General features: G+C 64.4%; 1 protein-coding gene across 1 annotated transcript in view; it reads right to left on the bottom strand.

Annotated features, from left to right (window-relative positions):
- Positions 1–255: 255 nt before the first annotated feature.
- COL18A1 (collagen type XVIII alpha 1 chain) overlaps positions 256–17,019 on the bottom strand; it is a 36,189-nt gene continuing 19,425 nt past the window's right edge. Inside the window, 32 exon segments of the mRNA XM_040986611.1 lie at positions 256–466; positions 839–954; positions 1,039–1,236; positions 1,518–1,763; positions 2,069–2,101; positions 2,555–2,683; positions 2,803–2,876; positions 2,960–3,104; positions 3,330–3,461; positions 3,613–3,656; positions 4,206–4,268; positions 4,555–4,597; positions 4,955–5,023; positions 8,158–8,232; positions 8,383–8,436; positions 8,588–8,614; positions 9,210–9,284; positions 9,374–9,436; positions 9,766–9,834; positions 10,296–10,385; positions 10,959–10,994; positions 11,139–11,210; positions 11,548–11,583; positions 11,907–11,933; positions 13,164–13,226; positions 13,438–13,578; positions 14,642–14,668; positions 14,876–14,938; positions 15,861–16,019; positions 16,125–16,178; positions 16,290–16,376; positions 16,452–16,514. Coding sequence (XP_040842545.1) covers positions 256–466; positions 839–954; positions 1,039–1,236; positions 1,518–1,763; positions 2,069–2,101; positions 2,555–2,683; positions 2,803–2,876; positions 2,960–3,104; positions 3,330–3,461; positions 3,613–3,656; positions 4,206–4,268; positions 4,555–4,597; positions 4,955–5,023; positions 8,158–8,232; positions 8,383–8,436; positions 8,588–8,614; positions 9,210–9,284; positions 9,374–9,436; positions 9,766–9,834; positions 10,296–10,385; positions 10,959–10,994; positions 11,139–11,210; positions 11,548–11,583; positions 11,907–11,933; positions 13,164–13,226; positions 13,438–13,578; positions 14,642–14,668; positions 14,876–14,938; positions 15,861–16,019; positions 16,125–16,178; positions 16,290–16,376; positions 16,452–16,514 — 2,784 coding nt within the window.

The following is a 17,019-nucleotide window of genomic DNA, read 5'->3' as shown; positions in this document are numbered from 1 at the left end:
TGTGGACATACGACCTTGGTCCTGGGCGTGGCTGTAGGGACACTGAGCCTAGAGACCTGCCCCAGCCAGGGCTGCAGCTGCGGGAAGTTCACACCAGGCTCGCTCTGGAGGTTTTTAAAAAATACACTCTTTGGCGTCTTTAATTTCTTGAGGGTTACACGGTATGAGAGCCACACGGGGACGAGCCCCGGCTGAGGCCCGGGCTGCGGGGACCCCCCTGCCTGTCCCCTTGCCAGTGGCCAGGCCGCCCAGGCTCTACTTGGAGGAGGTCATGAAGCTGTTCTCGATGCACAGGACGATGTAGGCATTGTGGCAGCCAGCCGCCGTCTGTTCCAGCAGCCGGCCGCCCAGCAGCGAGGAAGCCTGGCCCGTGGCCCCTGCCGCCTCTGTCCGCCAGGTCTCGCAGTAGCTCTCGGTCAGCCTGCGCCCGCTGGGGTCTGAACCATGCCACACGCTCTTCTGGGGCCTGTGGAGGGGCAGCTGGTTTTCAGCCACACCCACAGCAGTCCAACTCCAGGCCAGGCAAGGTTGGGAGTGGTGGGGACTGTGAGAGGGTGGGGCTCAGCCTGGTCCCTCCCCGTGGTCATCCCTGGCTGGGGTTCTGGCCACACCTGCCCCCTGGAGCAGCACCAGCCCACTGGGGAGGCATCTGTTCCGCTCTGTGGGAAGCTGGAGACTGGGCGGGCAGCACCAGCATCTAGCATGAGGATCAGAGCTGATGTGCACACAGCCCCACTCCCATGCTGCCCCCATCGCATGACCCTCAGTCCAGGCCTGGGGATGGGCACGGCACAGCCAAGCAGGCCAGCTCGTGGGGGCTCTGGGCCACACCACCTACCAGGCTGGGTGTCGCAGGACGTCCCTGCCGTCGAAGGAGAAGATACGGGCCCCAGGCCTCAGCTGGCCCTGGGTGCCCGAGAACAGGGCCTCCCAGCTGGGGAACAGCTCCTCGTCCTGTGTGGACACAGCAGGGCGGTCAGGCCATAGGGGCGGGGCACGGGGAGTCCGGGCTGGCTGGCCCCCATTCTCCCCACACACCTTGAGGTTGACAATGGGCAGGCCCGTGCGGTCGGAGCGGCGCACGATGCTGTACAGGTCTTGCAGGCGCGAGGACAGGAAGGCCCGGAAAGTGCCGGCCAGCCCCACTGCCCGCGCCTGCTGGAAGCACTGGAAGTCCGCCCCGCGGATGCCACGCATGCCACCCGAGAGGGGGCTGTTGAGCGCCACCAGGTGGAGCTGGGAGGAAATGCGCCACTGTCACAGCCCAGCTGGGGCACACAGCCCACCCAGCCCCCGTGAGCAGGGCACAGACCCCCAGCCCAGGGGCAGCAGGGGTGGGCTGGGGGCTGTGGGCCCAGGAGGTGACCCCGTGTGTGCTCCTGACACCCCACCCTGTGAGAGGCTGGGTCCAGCTGGCCTGGCTGCCCTCCTGAGATGTGCTCACTGTCCTCTGCCTGGGCCTGATGGCCCAGAGGGCAGAGGGGCCGGGACGACCTGCGTCCACTGTGGGAACTCACCACCGGCCGGAAGTCCTGGTGGGTGTGTTCAGGTGAGGCCGTGGGGCGGGCGGGCTGTAGGTGCGTGTAGGAGCCGTGGCGAGGGGCTCCGGGGTAGGGCCGGGGGTCTGGCAGGTATGGGGGGTTGGCCAGGATGTCGTCAGCTCGCCAGGGCCGCACTGTGGAGTGGACCTGCTCCCGCCGGGGGTGCGGGTTGCCCTCATACAGCTGCACCACTGGGGGCTGTAGGGCGGCCACCTCGTTGTCCTGTGGAGGGAGCAGCCGGGGAGCCCATGGACATAGTGGCATTCCGCCTGAGCCTGCTGGCTCCCTGGAGTGCTTGGCGGACAGCAAGCAGGGAGCTGCACCCACTCCTGGGGTTAGGGTGACCTGGGCCTGTCCCAGGAGCCCCTGCCCACTCTCAGGGTCAGATCCCAGCCCCGTCCTGTTCCTAGATCAACCACAGGAGGGTGTGTGTGGGGGGGGAGGGGTGCAGTGGGAACCAGTAAGGAGAACAGGCCAGGGCTGGGGCAGCTGCCCCCCTCCTCCCTCCTTGCCCCTGACATCCTTACCGTCCCGTGGGGAAGTGGCGTCCGTGGCCCCAGCTGGAAGGAGAGGGCAGGGTCACTGGGTGAGCTCCAAGTGGCCAGGGCTTTCTGCTGCCTGCCCAAGTGCTCCCACCCTGGCAGCTCACGGCCGCACGCCTGGCTCTCAGACACAGCCCTATGCTGGCCTGGCCAGGTAAGGGGTTGGTGGGAATGTGCAGGGGCCAGGGAGGGAGGCCTCCGGTACTGACGGAGGCTGGCAGGGTGTGCAGAACCTCCACCTGGAGCCCGGGGCTGCTCTGGGGGTGCAGGGTCAAGCAGCAGGTGTGCCCCTGGAATGAGGCCCCGCCCGAGTGACTCCGATGCTGTCCACAGTGGCCTCTGCATGCTAGAGCCGGGGACACCTAGGAGTCAGGCACCTCGCAGGGCAGAAGTGGACACCTGTGACAGCCCCACCGCTGCCGCAGCTCTCTGACAGCCCAGTGTCACCCCTGCCAGGCTGCTGGCACTCACCAGAACTTTCCGGAACCCATTGCGCACACGGACGTAGAGCTCCTCCGTCTCGGCCACAAAGAGGAGCCAGCCCTCGGGCACTTCGCGGACCTTGTCCAGCAGGGTCTGGTAGGTGGCCCACACCCTCACCTGCAGGGCACAACCTTGTGTGGGCCCCAGGACTGCCTGAGGCAAGGAAGCCCCAGACCTGTCACTCAACTCTCAGGCCTGGCCCTGGCCATCCCCTCCTTCAGCCCCAAGACACTTACCCCTGAGGAGGCACCCCCAGTTCCAGGGGGTCCTGGGGGTCCCGGCGGGCCAGGGGGGCCGGGAATGCTGACAGCTGTGGGAGAGAAATGGTCAGGCCCAGCAGGATTCCCGGGTGTGTGGGGGTAGGGAGGCCCCCCGGCACTCACAGCAACTTACTTTGCCTGTAAGGGCCAGGAAAGGAGGGGGGACCAGGGGGTCCGGGGGGGCCAGGAGGGCCTTGCCGTCCCTCGTAGCCGATGCCAGGGGGGCCCTGAGGCCCAGGGGGGCCTGGCGGGCCCCGGATGCTGTCTCCCTTGGGACCCTAAGAACAAGGGCAAAGCAGGCTGCATGGGGTGCAGGAGCCCAGGCAGGGGGTTGGCATGCCTGCCAAGTCCCTGACAGGTGTGGGCTGGCACCCTGGGAGAGCCCCACTCAGACCTCCCCACCCCTCTCCAGGTATACCCCAGGTGGCTGAGCAGGACTGCCCTTGCTTGGGGTATCTGTGGGCCGGCCCCACGGGCTTCAGGCTGGCCAGCACCAATCTTACCGGAATCCCGGGGTAGCCCTGGGGGCCAGGGGGCCCCGGGGGACCAGGCACACTGGAGCCAAAGAAGCCGCCGGCCCCAGGCTCGCCTCTCTCGCCTTTCTGTCCCGGGGCGCCTCGGTCGCCCTTCGTGCCCTGGGGGTGGAGACACTGGTTTGACAAGGCTGTCCAGCTGCCCAGTGCCACGCACCTGCCAGGTGCCTGCTGCCCGCCACGGACTTCTGGGACCTGGGTTGCTTGCCCTCCTCTCTCCACCCGTCTTGGGTCTGACCATGACGTCACGCACCTTCATCTCGGCCTCCAGTTGAATGAAGTCAAAGGGGAACTGCCCTGCAGAGGGAGAGTGGGACAGGGGCTGGGGTCTCGCCATGGAGCTCCCGCCCACCCACTTGGGAAAGGCCTCAAAGGGTTAGGCACACACTGGACAGAAGACACTCACCTTCATTCAAGTCGTGCCTGCCCCCACCCCGGTCACATCCATGTCTACTTTCTTGGGGACCGCGGGTGGTGTGGCCTCTGACCCCACCACATCACTGCTGTTTCCATGTATCCACCTGCTCCCTGCCCACTGCCCTCCCACTGCAGCCTTAGGGACCAGCTGTATTGTTTATGCTGCTGCTGCCCTGGGAGGCGGTGGCTGCGACCCTGCAGGGCTCAGATGTCCCCTCAGCGTGGTCAGTGCCTGGGGCCCAGATGAGGACAGAGGGTTCAGCCGACCCCTCTGGGACCAGCCCAGAGGGTGGGAGGGACATTGAGGACAATGCACAGGGTGCTGTCCCATCTCAGCCTGCTGGGTTGTGTCCAGCTATGAGGCCGACCAGGTGTCCACCCGGATGTGGTCAGGGAAGACGAAGGTCAAGGGTCACACCCAGGGCTCACCTGCTGGTCCAGGCGGTCCTACTTCTCCCTTGTCACCCTTGGGTCCTGGGGGTCCTTGGAGGCCTGCAGGGAGAGACTCTGTGCCCTTCATGGAGTGGTCGACGTGGGCCCTCTCACCCCGAGGGGTGCTGGGTAATGGGGTGGGACTGGCCCAGGGAGAGCGAGGGATGGACGAGGGGCCGGAGCCAGTAGGAGCAGTGGCCCAGGGAAGAGAAGGCAGCTGGCAGGGGTGGGGGGATCCTGTGGCTGGGAGACAGGGCCAGGGTGAGGCCCGAGCACAGGGCAGACATGCGGTAGAGTCTGTGGCTCCTGGTCCCCACCGTGGGGCACCCAGGCCCGCAGCCCTCACCTGGCAGTCCTGGAGGCCCGGGGTGGCTGGACTCGGCGAACACCTGCCGGGAGAGGCATGGGGCTAACACACAGGCCCCACTGGTACCCTTCCCCCACACTGGGCACTGGCACCCCTCCTCTACCTTACCCGACATAGGAGTGGGGAATGTGGACTGGGGTAAGGAGCCCTGGTCACCTGCCCCTAGGGCCGCCTCACCTTACTGGGCCCGTGGCGATGCCCTCTCAGCCCTGCCCCCTGGGCCCAGGCACTCCGTGTGAATAGGACACAGCCCCTAGAGCTGCCCTGCCCAGCCCCTGCTGTTGAGGGTCCCTGTTCTCAGCCACTGCCCCATGCAGTTGCCCGACAGCCCCTCCCCCAGGACCACAGATGGCACGGGGAGGGGAACACGATGACTCACGTTGCTGTCATAGACGGGCGTCCCGGGTGGGCCTGGCGGTCCCGGGGGGCCTGGGGGGCCAGGCGGTCCCTGTGGGAGGTGGGAAGTGGGCTTAGGCAGGGTCACAGCAGGCGCCTGACCCAGGCCGGTGGCTCACGTGGCTGGAAGCATCACTCAGCCATGGAGCCGAAGGTCCTTGACAGAAAATGGCAGGCGGACGTAGTCCCTGAGCACCCAGATGGGGGTTCCTGGACAGCCGTGGAACTCCCCACTACAAAAGGGCGTTGGCCTGTGTGGGTTCCTCCGGCGCTGGCAGCATGCTCAAGGATGGCCGCCCGCCTGAGGACCAGCTCAAGCTGGATGGGCAGTGCGAAGCCAGGACTGGAGGTGTCAGGACTGGAGCCACTGGCCAGCACCACTGCCGGTCCCGGCACTCAGCAACAGCAGCTGCCTGGCAGGGGCCCCAGAGAGGAGCCTGCTCCTGAGGGCACGGCGATCGCACCTGCCCTTATACCTAAGTGAGGCCTGCCCTGAGCCCAGCTCTCAGCCAGTGAGATGACACCACATGGTGGGAGCAGCACCGCCTCACAGGGCGAGGGGAGCAGAGGGGCGAGGGGAGCAGAGCCGCCTCATGGGGTGAGGGGAGCAGGGGGGCGAGGGGAGCAGAGCCGCCTCACGGGGTGAGGGGAGCAGAGGGGTGAGGGGAGCAGAGGGGCAAGGGGAGCAGAGCCGCCTCACGGGGTGAGGGGAGCAGAGGGGCAAGGGGAGCAGAGCCACCTCACGGGGTGAGGGGAGCCACAGCAGGAGAAACACTTCAAATACCCTGGTCCTGGTGGGCTGCGGTTATGTGTGTGCCTACACGTGTGTAGCTGTACATGTGGGTGTACATACACTGTGTATGCAGCCACACACGTGCACAGAGGGCACACACTGAGGCATGTACACACTGAGTGTGCACACACATGGACATTGAGGCATGTACACACTCGGACACTGAGGGTGTACACACACGGACACTGAGGGTGTACACACACGGACACTGAGGGTGTACACACACGGACACTGAGGGTGTACACACACGGACACTGAGGCATGTACACACACGGACACTGAGGGTGTACACACACGGACACTGAGGCATGTAAACACTCGGACACTGAGGGTGTACACACACGGACACTGAGTGTGCACACACACGGACACTGAGGGTGTACACACACGGGCACTGAGGCATGTACACACATGGACACTGAGGGTGTACACACGGACACTGAGGCATGTAAACACTTGGACACTGAGGGTGTACACACTCGGACACTGAGGCATGTACACACATGGACACTGAGGCATGTACACACACGGACACTGAGGCATGTACACACACGGACACTGAGGGTGTACACACGGACACTGAGGGTGTACACACGGACACTGAGGGTGTACACACACGGACACTGAGGCATGTACACACGGACACTGAGGGTGTACACACACGGACACTGAGGGTGTACACACACGGACACTGAGGGTGCACACACACGGACACTGAGGGTGCACACACACGGACACTGAGGCATGTACACACACGGACACTGAGGCATGTACACACACGGACACTGAGGCATGTACACACACGGACACTGAGGCATGAACACACTCGGACACTGAGGGTGTACACACACGGACACTGAGGCATGAACACACACGGACACTGAGGGTGTACACACACGGACACTGAGGCATGTAAACACTCGGACACTGAGGGTGTACACACTCGGACACTGAGGCATGTACACACACGGACACTGAGGGTGCACACACACGGACACTGAGGGTGTACACACACGGGCACTGAGGCATGTACACACATGGACACTGAGGGTGTACACACGGACACTGAGGCATGTAAACACTTGGACACTGAGGGTGTACACACTCGGACACTGAGGCATGTACACACATGGACACTGAGGCATGTACACACACGGACACTGAGGCATGTACACACACGGACACTGAGGGTGTACACACGGACACTGAGGGTGTACACACGGACACTGAGGGTGTACACACACGGACACTGAGGCATGTACACACGGACACTGAGGGTGTACACACACGGACACTGAGGGTGTACACACACGGACACTGAGGGTGCACACACACGGACACTGAGGGTGCACACACACGGACACTGAGGCATGTACACACACGGACACTGAGGCATGTACACACACGGACACTGAGGCATGAACACACTCGGACACTGAGGGTGTACACACACGGACACTGAGGCATGAACACACACGGACACTGAGGGTGTACACACACGGACACTGAGGCATGTAAACACTCGGACACTGAGGGTGTACACACTCGGACACTGAGGCATGTACACACACGGACACTGAGGGTGCACACACACGGACACTGAGGGTGTACACACACGGACACTGAGGGTGCACACACACATGGACACTGAGGCATGTAAACACTCGGACACTGAGGGTGTACACACACGGACACTGAGGGTGTACACACACGGACACTGAGGGTGTACACACATGGACACTGAGGCATGAACACACTCGGACACTGAGGGTGTACACACACGGACACTGAGGGTGTACACACACGGACACTGAGGGTGTACACACACGGACACTGAGGCATGTACACACATGGACACTGAGGGTGTACACACGGACACTGAGGCATGTAAACACTCGGACACTGAGGGTGTACACACTCGGACACTGAGGCATGTAAACACTCGGACACTGAGGGTGTACACACACGGACACTGAGGCATGTACACACGGACACTGAGGCATGTACACACTCGGACACTGAGGGTGTATACACACGCGCTCACAGAGGGCGCACACACTGAGGGTGTACACACACGGACACTGAGGGTGTACACACACGGACACTGAGGGTGTACACACACGGACACTGAGGCATGTACACACGGACACTGAGGGTGTACACACACGGACACTGAGGGTGTACACACACGGACACTGAGGGTGTACACACACGGACACTGAGGGTGTACACACACGGACACTGAGGGTGTACACACACGCACTCACAGAGGGCGCACACACTGGGGGTGTGGACACACACGGACACTGCCTGGCATGGCCACACGTGGGCTTCTCGGTCAGCCCCCATGGTGGAGCTGCAGGAGCCCGCCTTCTGCCCGGCCGGACACTCACCCTCATTCCAAACCCGACGCTCACGTCTCCCGGCTCGCCCTTTTCTCCTTTCAGCCCGTTCATCCCGGGGCGTCCCTGGGGCAGGGCACACAATAGACTGTGGGTTCCCTGGGCTCCTGCCCTGCAGAAACTTGGGCACAAGGGCAGGACCCGTGGCCTCCGCCCCCAGGAAAGGCCTGGAATGTCCCCTCAGCTGGACCGCCCCCCACACACCCCCAAGCTCACCGGCCGTCCAGGGAAGCCAATCTCGCCCTTGTGACCAGGACGTCCGTACGGGCCCTGCAGGGAGGAGCCTGGGTGAGCAGTGGCCACTGGGGCCCCACAATGGGGACCACCCGAGGGTGGTCAATGTGCTGCAGGGCAGTGCAGAGCCCTTGCAGCTAGCCCACCAGGGTGGCCCTAGCCCAAAGGACATGAGGGGCCTACTCACCGGGGGTCCACGGAAGCCAGGCTCGCCCTGTAGGAAACAAGCAGAGCATGAGGCCCCGCCCTCTCCATCTCCCAACAGTGGAGGATAAGGGGCGCCACAGAGAAGGTTCTAGGCTGGGGTCTGTGTCCAGGTCAGCACATGGAGTACAGACCCCAAGAGAGGAAGGATGTAGGCAACAACCTGGCCCCTTCAGGTAGCTGAGGGCCAGGCAGAGTGGGCACTGGACCCAGTCTCTGAGTGTGACTGTCAGAGGTGGGCAGAGAGGGGCCATCTGGATCCTGGCTATAGAAGCTTCCAGCACCCCCTGGGGGAGGACAAGGCCTAGACCCTGGCTGCGGCCTCACGCACCCAGCCCCTGGCTCCCTCACCGCCTCACGCACCCAGCCCCTGGCTCCCTCACCGCCTCACGCACCCAGCCCCTGGCTCCCTCACCACCTCACGCGCCCGGCCCCTGGCTCCCTCACCGCCTCACGCGCCCGGCCCCTGGCTCCCTCACCGCCTCACGCGCCCGGCCCCGGTTCCCGCACCACCTCACGCGCCCAGCCCCTGGCTCCCTCACCGCCTCACGCGCCCGGCCCCTGACTGTTGTGGTCTCACGGGCCCGGCCCCTCACTCTCCTCACCTTGGCTCCTTTCTGGGCGGGGGCCAGGGCTCTGCCGTCGGGGCTGAAGATGCTGCCAGGCTCACCCTTCTCACCCTGGAATGGCAGGCACAGGGGTTCCAGCGCATGAGGCCCCTCGCAGGGACCAGCGCCCTCCTGGGAGAGCCTGCCCCTGCCACACTCACCTTGGGTCCTGGCAGGCCCTGCTCGCCTTTGGAGCCCAGGTCGCCCTTCGGTCCAGCAGGTCCCTGTGAGTGAGTCAGGGAAGGGTGGGGGGCCTGTCTGATCTGTGGCCCTGACCGCACACCCTCTCCTCCACCCCGGCTGACGCCATGGCCAATCAGAGCACAGGGCTGTCCTTCACCCACAACCCTGACCAGTCCCTGCCCTGGGGCAGACCCCAGGGGCCACCTGGCTCTGGCTGGGCCAGCAGGGGCTTCTAGTGGCATCCCCTATCCTAGGGCCACTTCAGCTCTACATGGGTCCCACAAAGACAGAAGGAACGCCCTCCCCAGCTCCCCAAACTCTCGGTGCAGGGATGGGGGGCAAGGGGCAGCTCCCATGTGGGCCTACTTACAGGAAGGCCTGCGAAGCCAGGCTGGCCCTGTGGAGAGAGGACAGACAAGAGGGTTCACGTCACTGTGCCCTTGGGGTGGCTGGAAGGCCCAGACCCGGGGTCTCGGGCGGGGGTGGGGCACGCACCTCAGGTCCTGGCCGGCCCATCACAGTTCGCTGGTGGCAGCCCGGCAGAAAGGAGGAAGAAATAGTCACATTTAAAGATGCCCCATGTCCCGCTGCAGGAAGCCCCCAGGCCAGGGCCAAGTCACATCCTGGCGGCGCCCACGCAACTCTGCCGCCTGCCTGCCCTCCACGCACCCTGCGCACGAGCAGCAGGGCCTGATGTGACACAGAGGCCCCTGGGGCTGGCGGCTGCACATCCACCCTATGGCTTCTGTGCCTGCCTGGAGGGGTGGGAGGCGGAACTCCGCCGGCAGGTCACACATCCTGCCGTGGCCGACCATTCCACCCCCAAGAGCGTGGGCATCGGGGCCGTGTGGTTGAGGGTCACCACCCACCCTCCGCCAGTGCCCACCGCAGCGTCCTTACATCCTGCTCCGACAGGTAGACGACAGGCCCGGGGGGTCCAGGGGGCCCGGGCAGGCCCGGCTGCCCTACCCCATCCTTCCCGGGGTCTCCCTGCGAGACAAAGCACTTGTCAGCCCAGTTCTGGCCAGGACCCCACAGGTTCTGGAGACCTTCCCAGCCACACTGCATTCCAGCTTGGAGCCCTGCGGCTGACTGGGGGTCTCAGGGCCCAGCTCTGGGGCCACATGGCTGGCAGGAGAGCATAGAGTGGACAGCACTGCTCCCACCCCCTACCCCTAGTCTGCCCCAGGCCCCCCAACTCCCCCAGCCTGCCCAGACCTCCCTCAGGCCCCCAGGTCGCCCAGTCCCCCCAGTTTCCCTCAGGCCCCTCCACTCCCCCCAGTCTTCCCCAGGGCCCCCTACCACCCCAGGCCCCTCCACTCCCCCCAGTCTTCCCAGGGCCCTCAAACCGCCCCCCCAGGCCCCTCCACTCCCCCCAGTCTCCCCCAGGGCCCTCTAACACCTCAGGCCCCTCCACTCCCCCCAGTCTTCCCCAGGGCCCCCCACCACCCCAGGCACCCCCACTCCCCCCAGTCTTCCCAGGGCCCTCAAACCACCCCCCCAGGCCCCTCCACTTCCCCCAGTCTCCCCCAGGGCCCCCCACCCCCCCAGGCCCCCACTTACTTTCTCTCCCTGGATTCCCTTTTCTCCCTTGGGTCCCTGCAGAGACAGGAGGGAACTAGTTTGTCAGAAATGGAGCTGGAACCTCCCCTCAGGAGACCCCAGATACAGGGAAGATGTGGGGGTGAAGGAGTCAGCCCTGGGGAGCCCCTTGGGGTCTCAGCCATCTTGGCACCCACTCACCGGGGGTCCCAAAGCGCCATCTCTCCCGGGGAGGCCTGGGAAGCCAGGGGCGCCATCTGCACCGACTTCTCCCTGAAAAGACAGGAAGTAGCATCAGCCACACGAGCCCAGGAGGCAGCCACGGTGCTCATGGACATGACCCCACGGCCCCGGTGTCCGGTGGTCAGGGGCTCTGAGCACTGGAGGGGAGGCTGTGGGCAAGCAAGGACAAGAGGTAGGGGGCAGGTGGGGGACCGGGTGTGCCCCAGAGATCTGCACGGGACTCAGCAAGGATGGGCAGGGTCTTCAACTGTGAGAGACAAGGTGGGCTCTGAGCCGTGGGCACCCCCTGACCAGCTGCACCCCCTTACAGGGCTAAGGGACCCTCCCCTCCCCCACCTTGACTCCAGAATGCTACAAAGGAGCTTACCTTGGGCCCTGGTCTCCCATCTGCTCCAGGGTCCCCCTAAGTAGGATAGAGATTCTGAGGGGTACAGGGTGGCTACCCAGGGCACTGCCCATGCCAGTCCCCCCTCATCGGCTAGGATACATCTCTGGTGCCCCAAGCTCTGAGCACAGGGTCCAGTTGGGTGACGGGCAGCCGCAGGAGCAGCTCCCTAACAGCTGGGCTTCCCCCAACGCCCCAGGGGGCACCTGCAGCCCGGGGGCTGGACACGGCTGGGAGCCATGGATGTGGGTGGCTGCAGAGCCTGGGTGGTCCTCCCAGTCCAATCAGCTGTCTGGGGGTGGCATGGGTCATAAGGGGCCAGGGACTGCTTCCTTACTGACCTTGAGTCCTGGGGCTCCGGGCAGTCCCTGCCAGGGTAAAGGAATGAGACGTGAGTGTGGCCAGCCCCCCTGGAAGGCACCATGTCCCCAGGAGCCCTCCCTGGAGCTGCAATTCCCACAGGGGCGGGCAGGAGACCCACCAAGTGGGTACAAGTGGGTGTGGTCTCTGCCACGCGCTAGGACATTCTCTGTCATCCTTGGCATTAGCACAAGCTGGCCCAGGCCGACCCAAACAGGGAGCACCAGCACCTCAAGGAACTAACAGCCAGGACCACGCATGGCGGCGTGGCTGGGACCCCCGGGGCCTCCTCCTCTGTCCACCAGGCTGCCAGCTGCCACAGGCATGGTACCAAGCTACACTGGGGCAGAGTCCACCTGGCAGGCTCAGGCCCTAAGTTCTCATTCGTCTTGCCCCCATACCCTTCACTGGCCAGTCTCCTAGGGGAACTGCATGCTGGGCTCAAGGCCATGTGTGTGGGCTCCCTCAGGAGGCAGTGGTCCCTGACATGTCCCTCAGGCTGACCTCAGGGGGGCCTCAGAGGTGCCCCCATCTGCTGTGTACAAACACTGATTAAACAGAGATCTGCTTTCGTGCCAGAGTGGCCGTGGCCAGGGCCCGTCCAGGCCGTGACCAGGGTCCATCCAGGCCGTGACCAGGGTCCGTCCAGCCCGTGACCAGGGTCCGTCCAGCCCGTGATCAGGGTCCATCCAGGCTGTGACCAGGGTCCGTCCAGCCCGTGACCAAGGTCCGTCCAGGCTGTGGCCAGGATCCATCCAGGTCGTGACCAGGGTCCATCCAGGCTGTGACCAGGATCTATCCAGGCCATGACCAGGGTCCGTCCAGGCTGCTGCAGGGCCAGGCGGGAGCCACGTCGCGAAGGCCATGGCTATCAGCCACCAGGCCTCCACCCAGACACAAGGGCCTCGCACGTGCCCGGAAGACAAACAGAGCGTCTCCCTGACACCTGTCAGCATTCACCCAAGACAATTTCTCTCCCACATGTGTGTCAGAATTCCCAGACGTGTCACTGTGCACACAAAACAGTAAGACAGGGAACGCCTTCCACACGCATTCTATCATGTGTCTCCTGCTCTTAAACCCACAGTCACAGAATGAAGTGATGACGGGGTCCCCAGGGCAGATGTCTGAGCCTGGCTGACATGGCACCCCTATTCTGGAAAGGTGGCTTCTGTCCTGGGACTCCCCACACTCACAGGGGGCGTCCCGCCCCACTGCCCAGGCCCTGCTGTAGGTACCTGCCGCCCCTCGGAGTTTCCGGCTGTTGTCCAGAAGGGAACCCCGGAGCCTTCCATGTCTTCCTGGGAGAGAGAAACAAGATTGCTGAGCCACAGGGCAGGTGCCACGGGGGAGGCCCCATGTGTGGTTGCTGGGCCTCGCTGGAGAGTGGAGTCCTGTGTAGGAACAGCACCAACAGGGCTGGCACCTGCGACCTGCCCCCCGGAGACATCAGGATTGGGGCAGGGAGGGGAGCACGGGGTAGCTGACAGCTTCCCAGGGTCACACACTCACAAATCCAGCCGCAAGTCCTGGTCCTGGAGGCCCAGGGGGCCCTGGGGGTCCGGGGGGTCCTTGAGGTCCAGCAGGCCCTGGGGCTCCCACGAAGCCAGTCTCGCCTGGGCTACCCACGGGGCCGGGGTCCCCCTTGCTGCCCTGCAGGGAAGGAAAGAGGGCACTGCTAGCCAGTGGTCGTGCCCCCTGGCGAACGCACACTGGGTAGCCCGGAGCCGAGCCAGCTTGGAGCTCAGGAGGGCAAGTGGTTGAGGAGAGCGTGCAACACATCAGCATGCTCACACATGGCCGTTACCTCCGGCCCGGGGAGCCAGGAGCAGGTGGAGCAGGTGAGGAAGGGTGGGCAGCTGCCAGGAGCGAGGCCGGGAGGAGAGAGGAAAGAACAGGCTGAGGACAGCCAGGGGAGGGTACAGGTCCTGGCCACCGCAGGGCTAGGGGCAGAGTGCACACAGGTTCTGAGGGACCTCAGGGCACAGCATGGCCACAAGGACGACATGCGGTCGCTCAGGGAGTGAGAGGCAGGGAGCCCGGCGCCTTGGGAGGCGAGCAGGGGGCCCAGTGCAGGCCAGTCCCCCGGCGGAGCCCTCTGCTCAGGACGCACGGCCACAGGCCTGTGCACGCTCGCTGACCTGTACCTGTGTGCACACATGCTCATGTTTTTACCTTAAACCCTCTTTTAGGAACCCCGGCACCCCACCTTTTCTTCCAGCTCCCCAATCCTTAGCCATGCCTCCTTCCCTTTGCACCCCTCCCTGCCCCTACAGTAGTGGGTAAGTTTCTAGCTGCTGCCTATCCAGTCCCATGTCCTGGACAGGATGGGGGGCTGTCCACTGGGGAGGGGTCTGCCTGTCGTTAGGGGCCCGCCCTGGTCTCTAGGAAGCCCCTCTCCTTCCCAGGAGAAGCTGGGTGAAGGTCTCCAAGCAGGCCATGAGCCGGGAGGGCAGGCCCGTTAGGGGCAGGTACCTGGGTGTGCAAGCTCCCACTGGGCAACCTGGTGGCCAAGGCAGGGCGCCCTTCCTTCCGTGCGTGTCACCCTGGGTCTGTCCCAAGCCTACACCCCACCCACATAAGCCCTGCCCTCTTCCCCAGCAGAGGCCTTGGTCAGCCCCTGGGCTGTGGGCTAGCTGCCCATTGCCACACAGTGCCTGGACACGTCTCCCCAGCAGACAGCTGTGTCGCGAGGATGCGAGGCCGGAGTGTGTACCTTGGGTCCTGGGGCGCCCACATCGCCCTGAAGGGAAAGAAGAGATCACGTGAGGTCAGAACCAGTGGATGAACTCCGCAGCCCTTGTCGTCCCCCTACAGGGAGCCCCCACCCCAGAGCCACAGGTGCAGCTGTCTCGGGTGTCCCTCCTGCTAACACTGCCCCTCTCTGGAGGGCACGGACCCCCAGGAGGTGCTCCCAGCCCCACCCCCTCCCCGCCCAGCGGTCACTCACAAGGTTGCCTTTTGGTCCCGGCGCTCCTGGCTGCCCCTCCCTTCCTGGGGGACCTTGGGGTCCCTGTGTGGGAAGAAAGCAGAGTGTTGGTCCCAGGACATGGTCACTCATGGGCACCTCAGGAGCCTGACACACAGGGACATGGGACAGCCCATGGGAGACCCAGCCATAGCAACCAGAACACGGCTCAGCACACAGAACACAGCCTAGCACACTGGACAGGCTCAGCACACAGAACACGCTTAGCACACGGGACAGGCTCAGCACACGGGACACACTTAGCACACGGGACAGGCTCAGCACACGGGACAGACTCAGCACGCGGGACACGCTTAGCACACAGGACACGCTTAGCACACGGGACAGGCTCAGCACACGGGACACACTCAGCACACGGGACACGCTCAGCACACGGGACACGCTCAGCACACGGGACACGCTCAGCACACGGGACAGGCTCAGCACACGGGACAGGCTCAGCACACGGGACACGCTTAGCACACGGGACACGCTCAGCACACGGCACCAGCTTCTTTTCCTAGGTCACTTCTGTTCTTTGGTTTTTCAGTTGTTAGTCAAACACTGCTGGGAGGGTATCGGGGCAGGCACCCATGGCAGGGCCATCAAGGCCACCCTGGGAGGAGTGTGGGGCCAGGGACTGAGGCTGGCTGTGCTGGAGCACACGTGTGTGCAGCAGGACCCCTGGCAGGGGCAACCCCGGCGTGGGTACACATCTCACATGCTTACAGACACATGGCAGGGAGAGTCCTGGCACTGGGGCTGGCACCGGGAACCCAGGGACATTGGGTACCCCTTGTGGTGGCCCTGACTTCCTGTCATCAGTGAGCCACTTGGAGACCCCAAAAAGGTTGATCAGTTTCTCCAGCTGGTCAGCATGCCATGGCCCAGGCTGCCCCTCCCGACAGGGGTGGAGGGAGGTGGAGGGCAAGACAGGGCAGTGAGTGTGAGGGGAGCACCGACTTACCGGGGGGCCAGGGACACCAGGGGGCCCCTCTCGCCCAGGCACTCCGGGGAGGCCTGCAGGGCCCGGGGTGTGAGTGCTGTTCACACCAAAGCGGCCTGGCTCGCCCGGCAGGCCTGGGACGCCAGGAGGGCCAGGGGGTCCGGGGAAGCCACGAGGACCCTGCACAGGGAGACAGACACAGGGCCTCATCCCCGTCCCCGTGGGTACCTGCTCCACAGGTGCCAGGGGACATCGGCTGAGTCTTCCCCCAACCCCAGCACTCACCCGAAGCGTCTCCAGGTCACCCCCAAAGCCAGATCCTTCCATGTCGATGAAGGTCTGTGGGCAAGACAGAGGCCTGAGGCCCTGGCCGGCCAGCGTCCACAGCCCTGCCCTTGTCTTGCCCGGCGTGCCCCTGGCTCCTGCAGGAGCGGCGAAGGTGCGACTTACCAGTCTGTCGTGTCTGAATGGAGGTCCTGGTGGCCCTGGAGGTCCTTGGGGTCCTGGAGGTCCCCTCGGCCCAACCCCAGGGTCCCCCTGGAACAAAAGGCAAGGCTGTCACACGGCGGGCACAAGGCACCCCGGGGCAGCAGCAACGGAGACACCACACACCTTTTCGCCCTTGGGGCCCACGTCTCCTGGAGTCCCCGGGAAACCTTGTGGCCCGGCTTCACCCTGGAAGACAAGAGCAGGACCCATGAGGGTCCCATGCATCCCGGGCACAGGCCGGCAGAGCGGGGCCCCTCCCAGAGGATCCAGGACCACCGTGTGACCCACCCCTCATATCAGCAGTGCCCACCAGTGACCCCACAAAGAGCGGCACCTGGCTGTCAATGTGTGTGCGCTACACATGAGGGGCTGCACGTGCACACGTGTGTTCCGTGTTCACACATACACGACGATGCACACACATGTGATATGTCCTTACAGCACATGGGTAGTGCTGTGCATGTATGTTGCACGGTGATGTGTGTGATGTGGGGGGGGGGGCGGGGTGCTTGGCAACAGTGATTCTCAGTTTCCCATGACAGAAATGGGGCTGAGATGATTCACATGGGACTGCCCTGGGCCCGGCTCTCCATGTGTGGTCACACGAGGGCTCTCCAGGTGAGCACCTCCAAGGCGCACCTGCCCCCACGCTCCCAGCCCAGCACGCCTGCCCCCCACGCTCCCAGCCCGG

The sequence above is a fragment of the Ochotona curzoniae genome, unplaced genomic scaffold, assembly GCF_017591425.1.
Source record: "Ochotona curzoniae isolate NIBS_2020 unplaced genomic scaffold, NIBS_Ocur_1.0 contig_4516, whole genome shotgun sequence".
Taxonomy (NCBI): domain Eukaryota; kingdom Metazoa; phylum Chordata; class Mammalia; order Lagomorpha; family Ochotonidae; genus Ochotona; species Ochotona curzoniae.
This window is presented reverse-complemented; position numbering and strand designations above follow the sequence as displayed.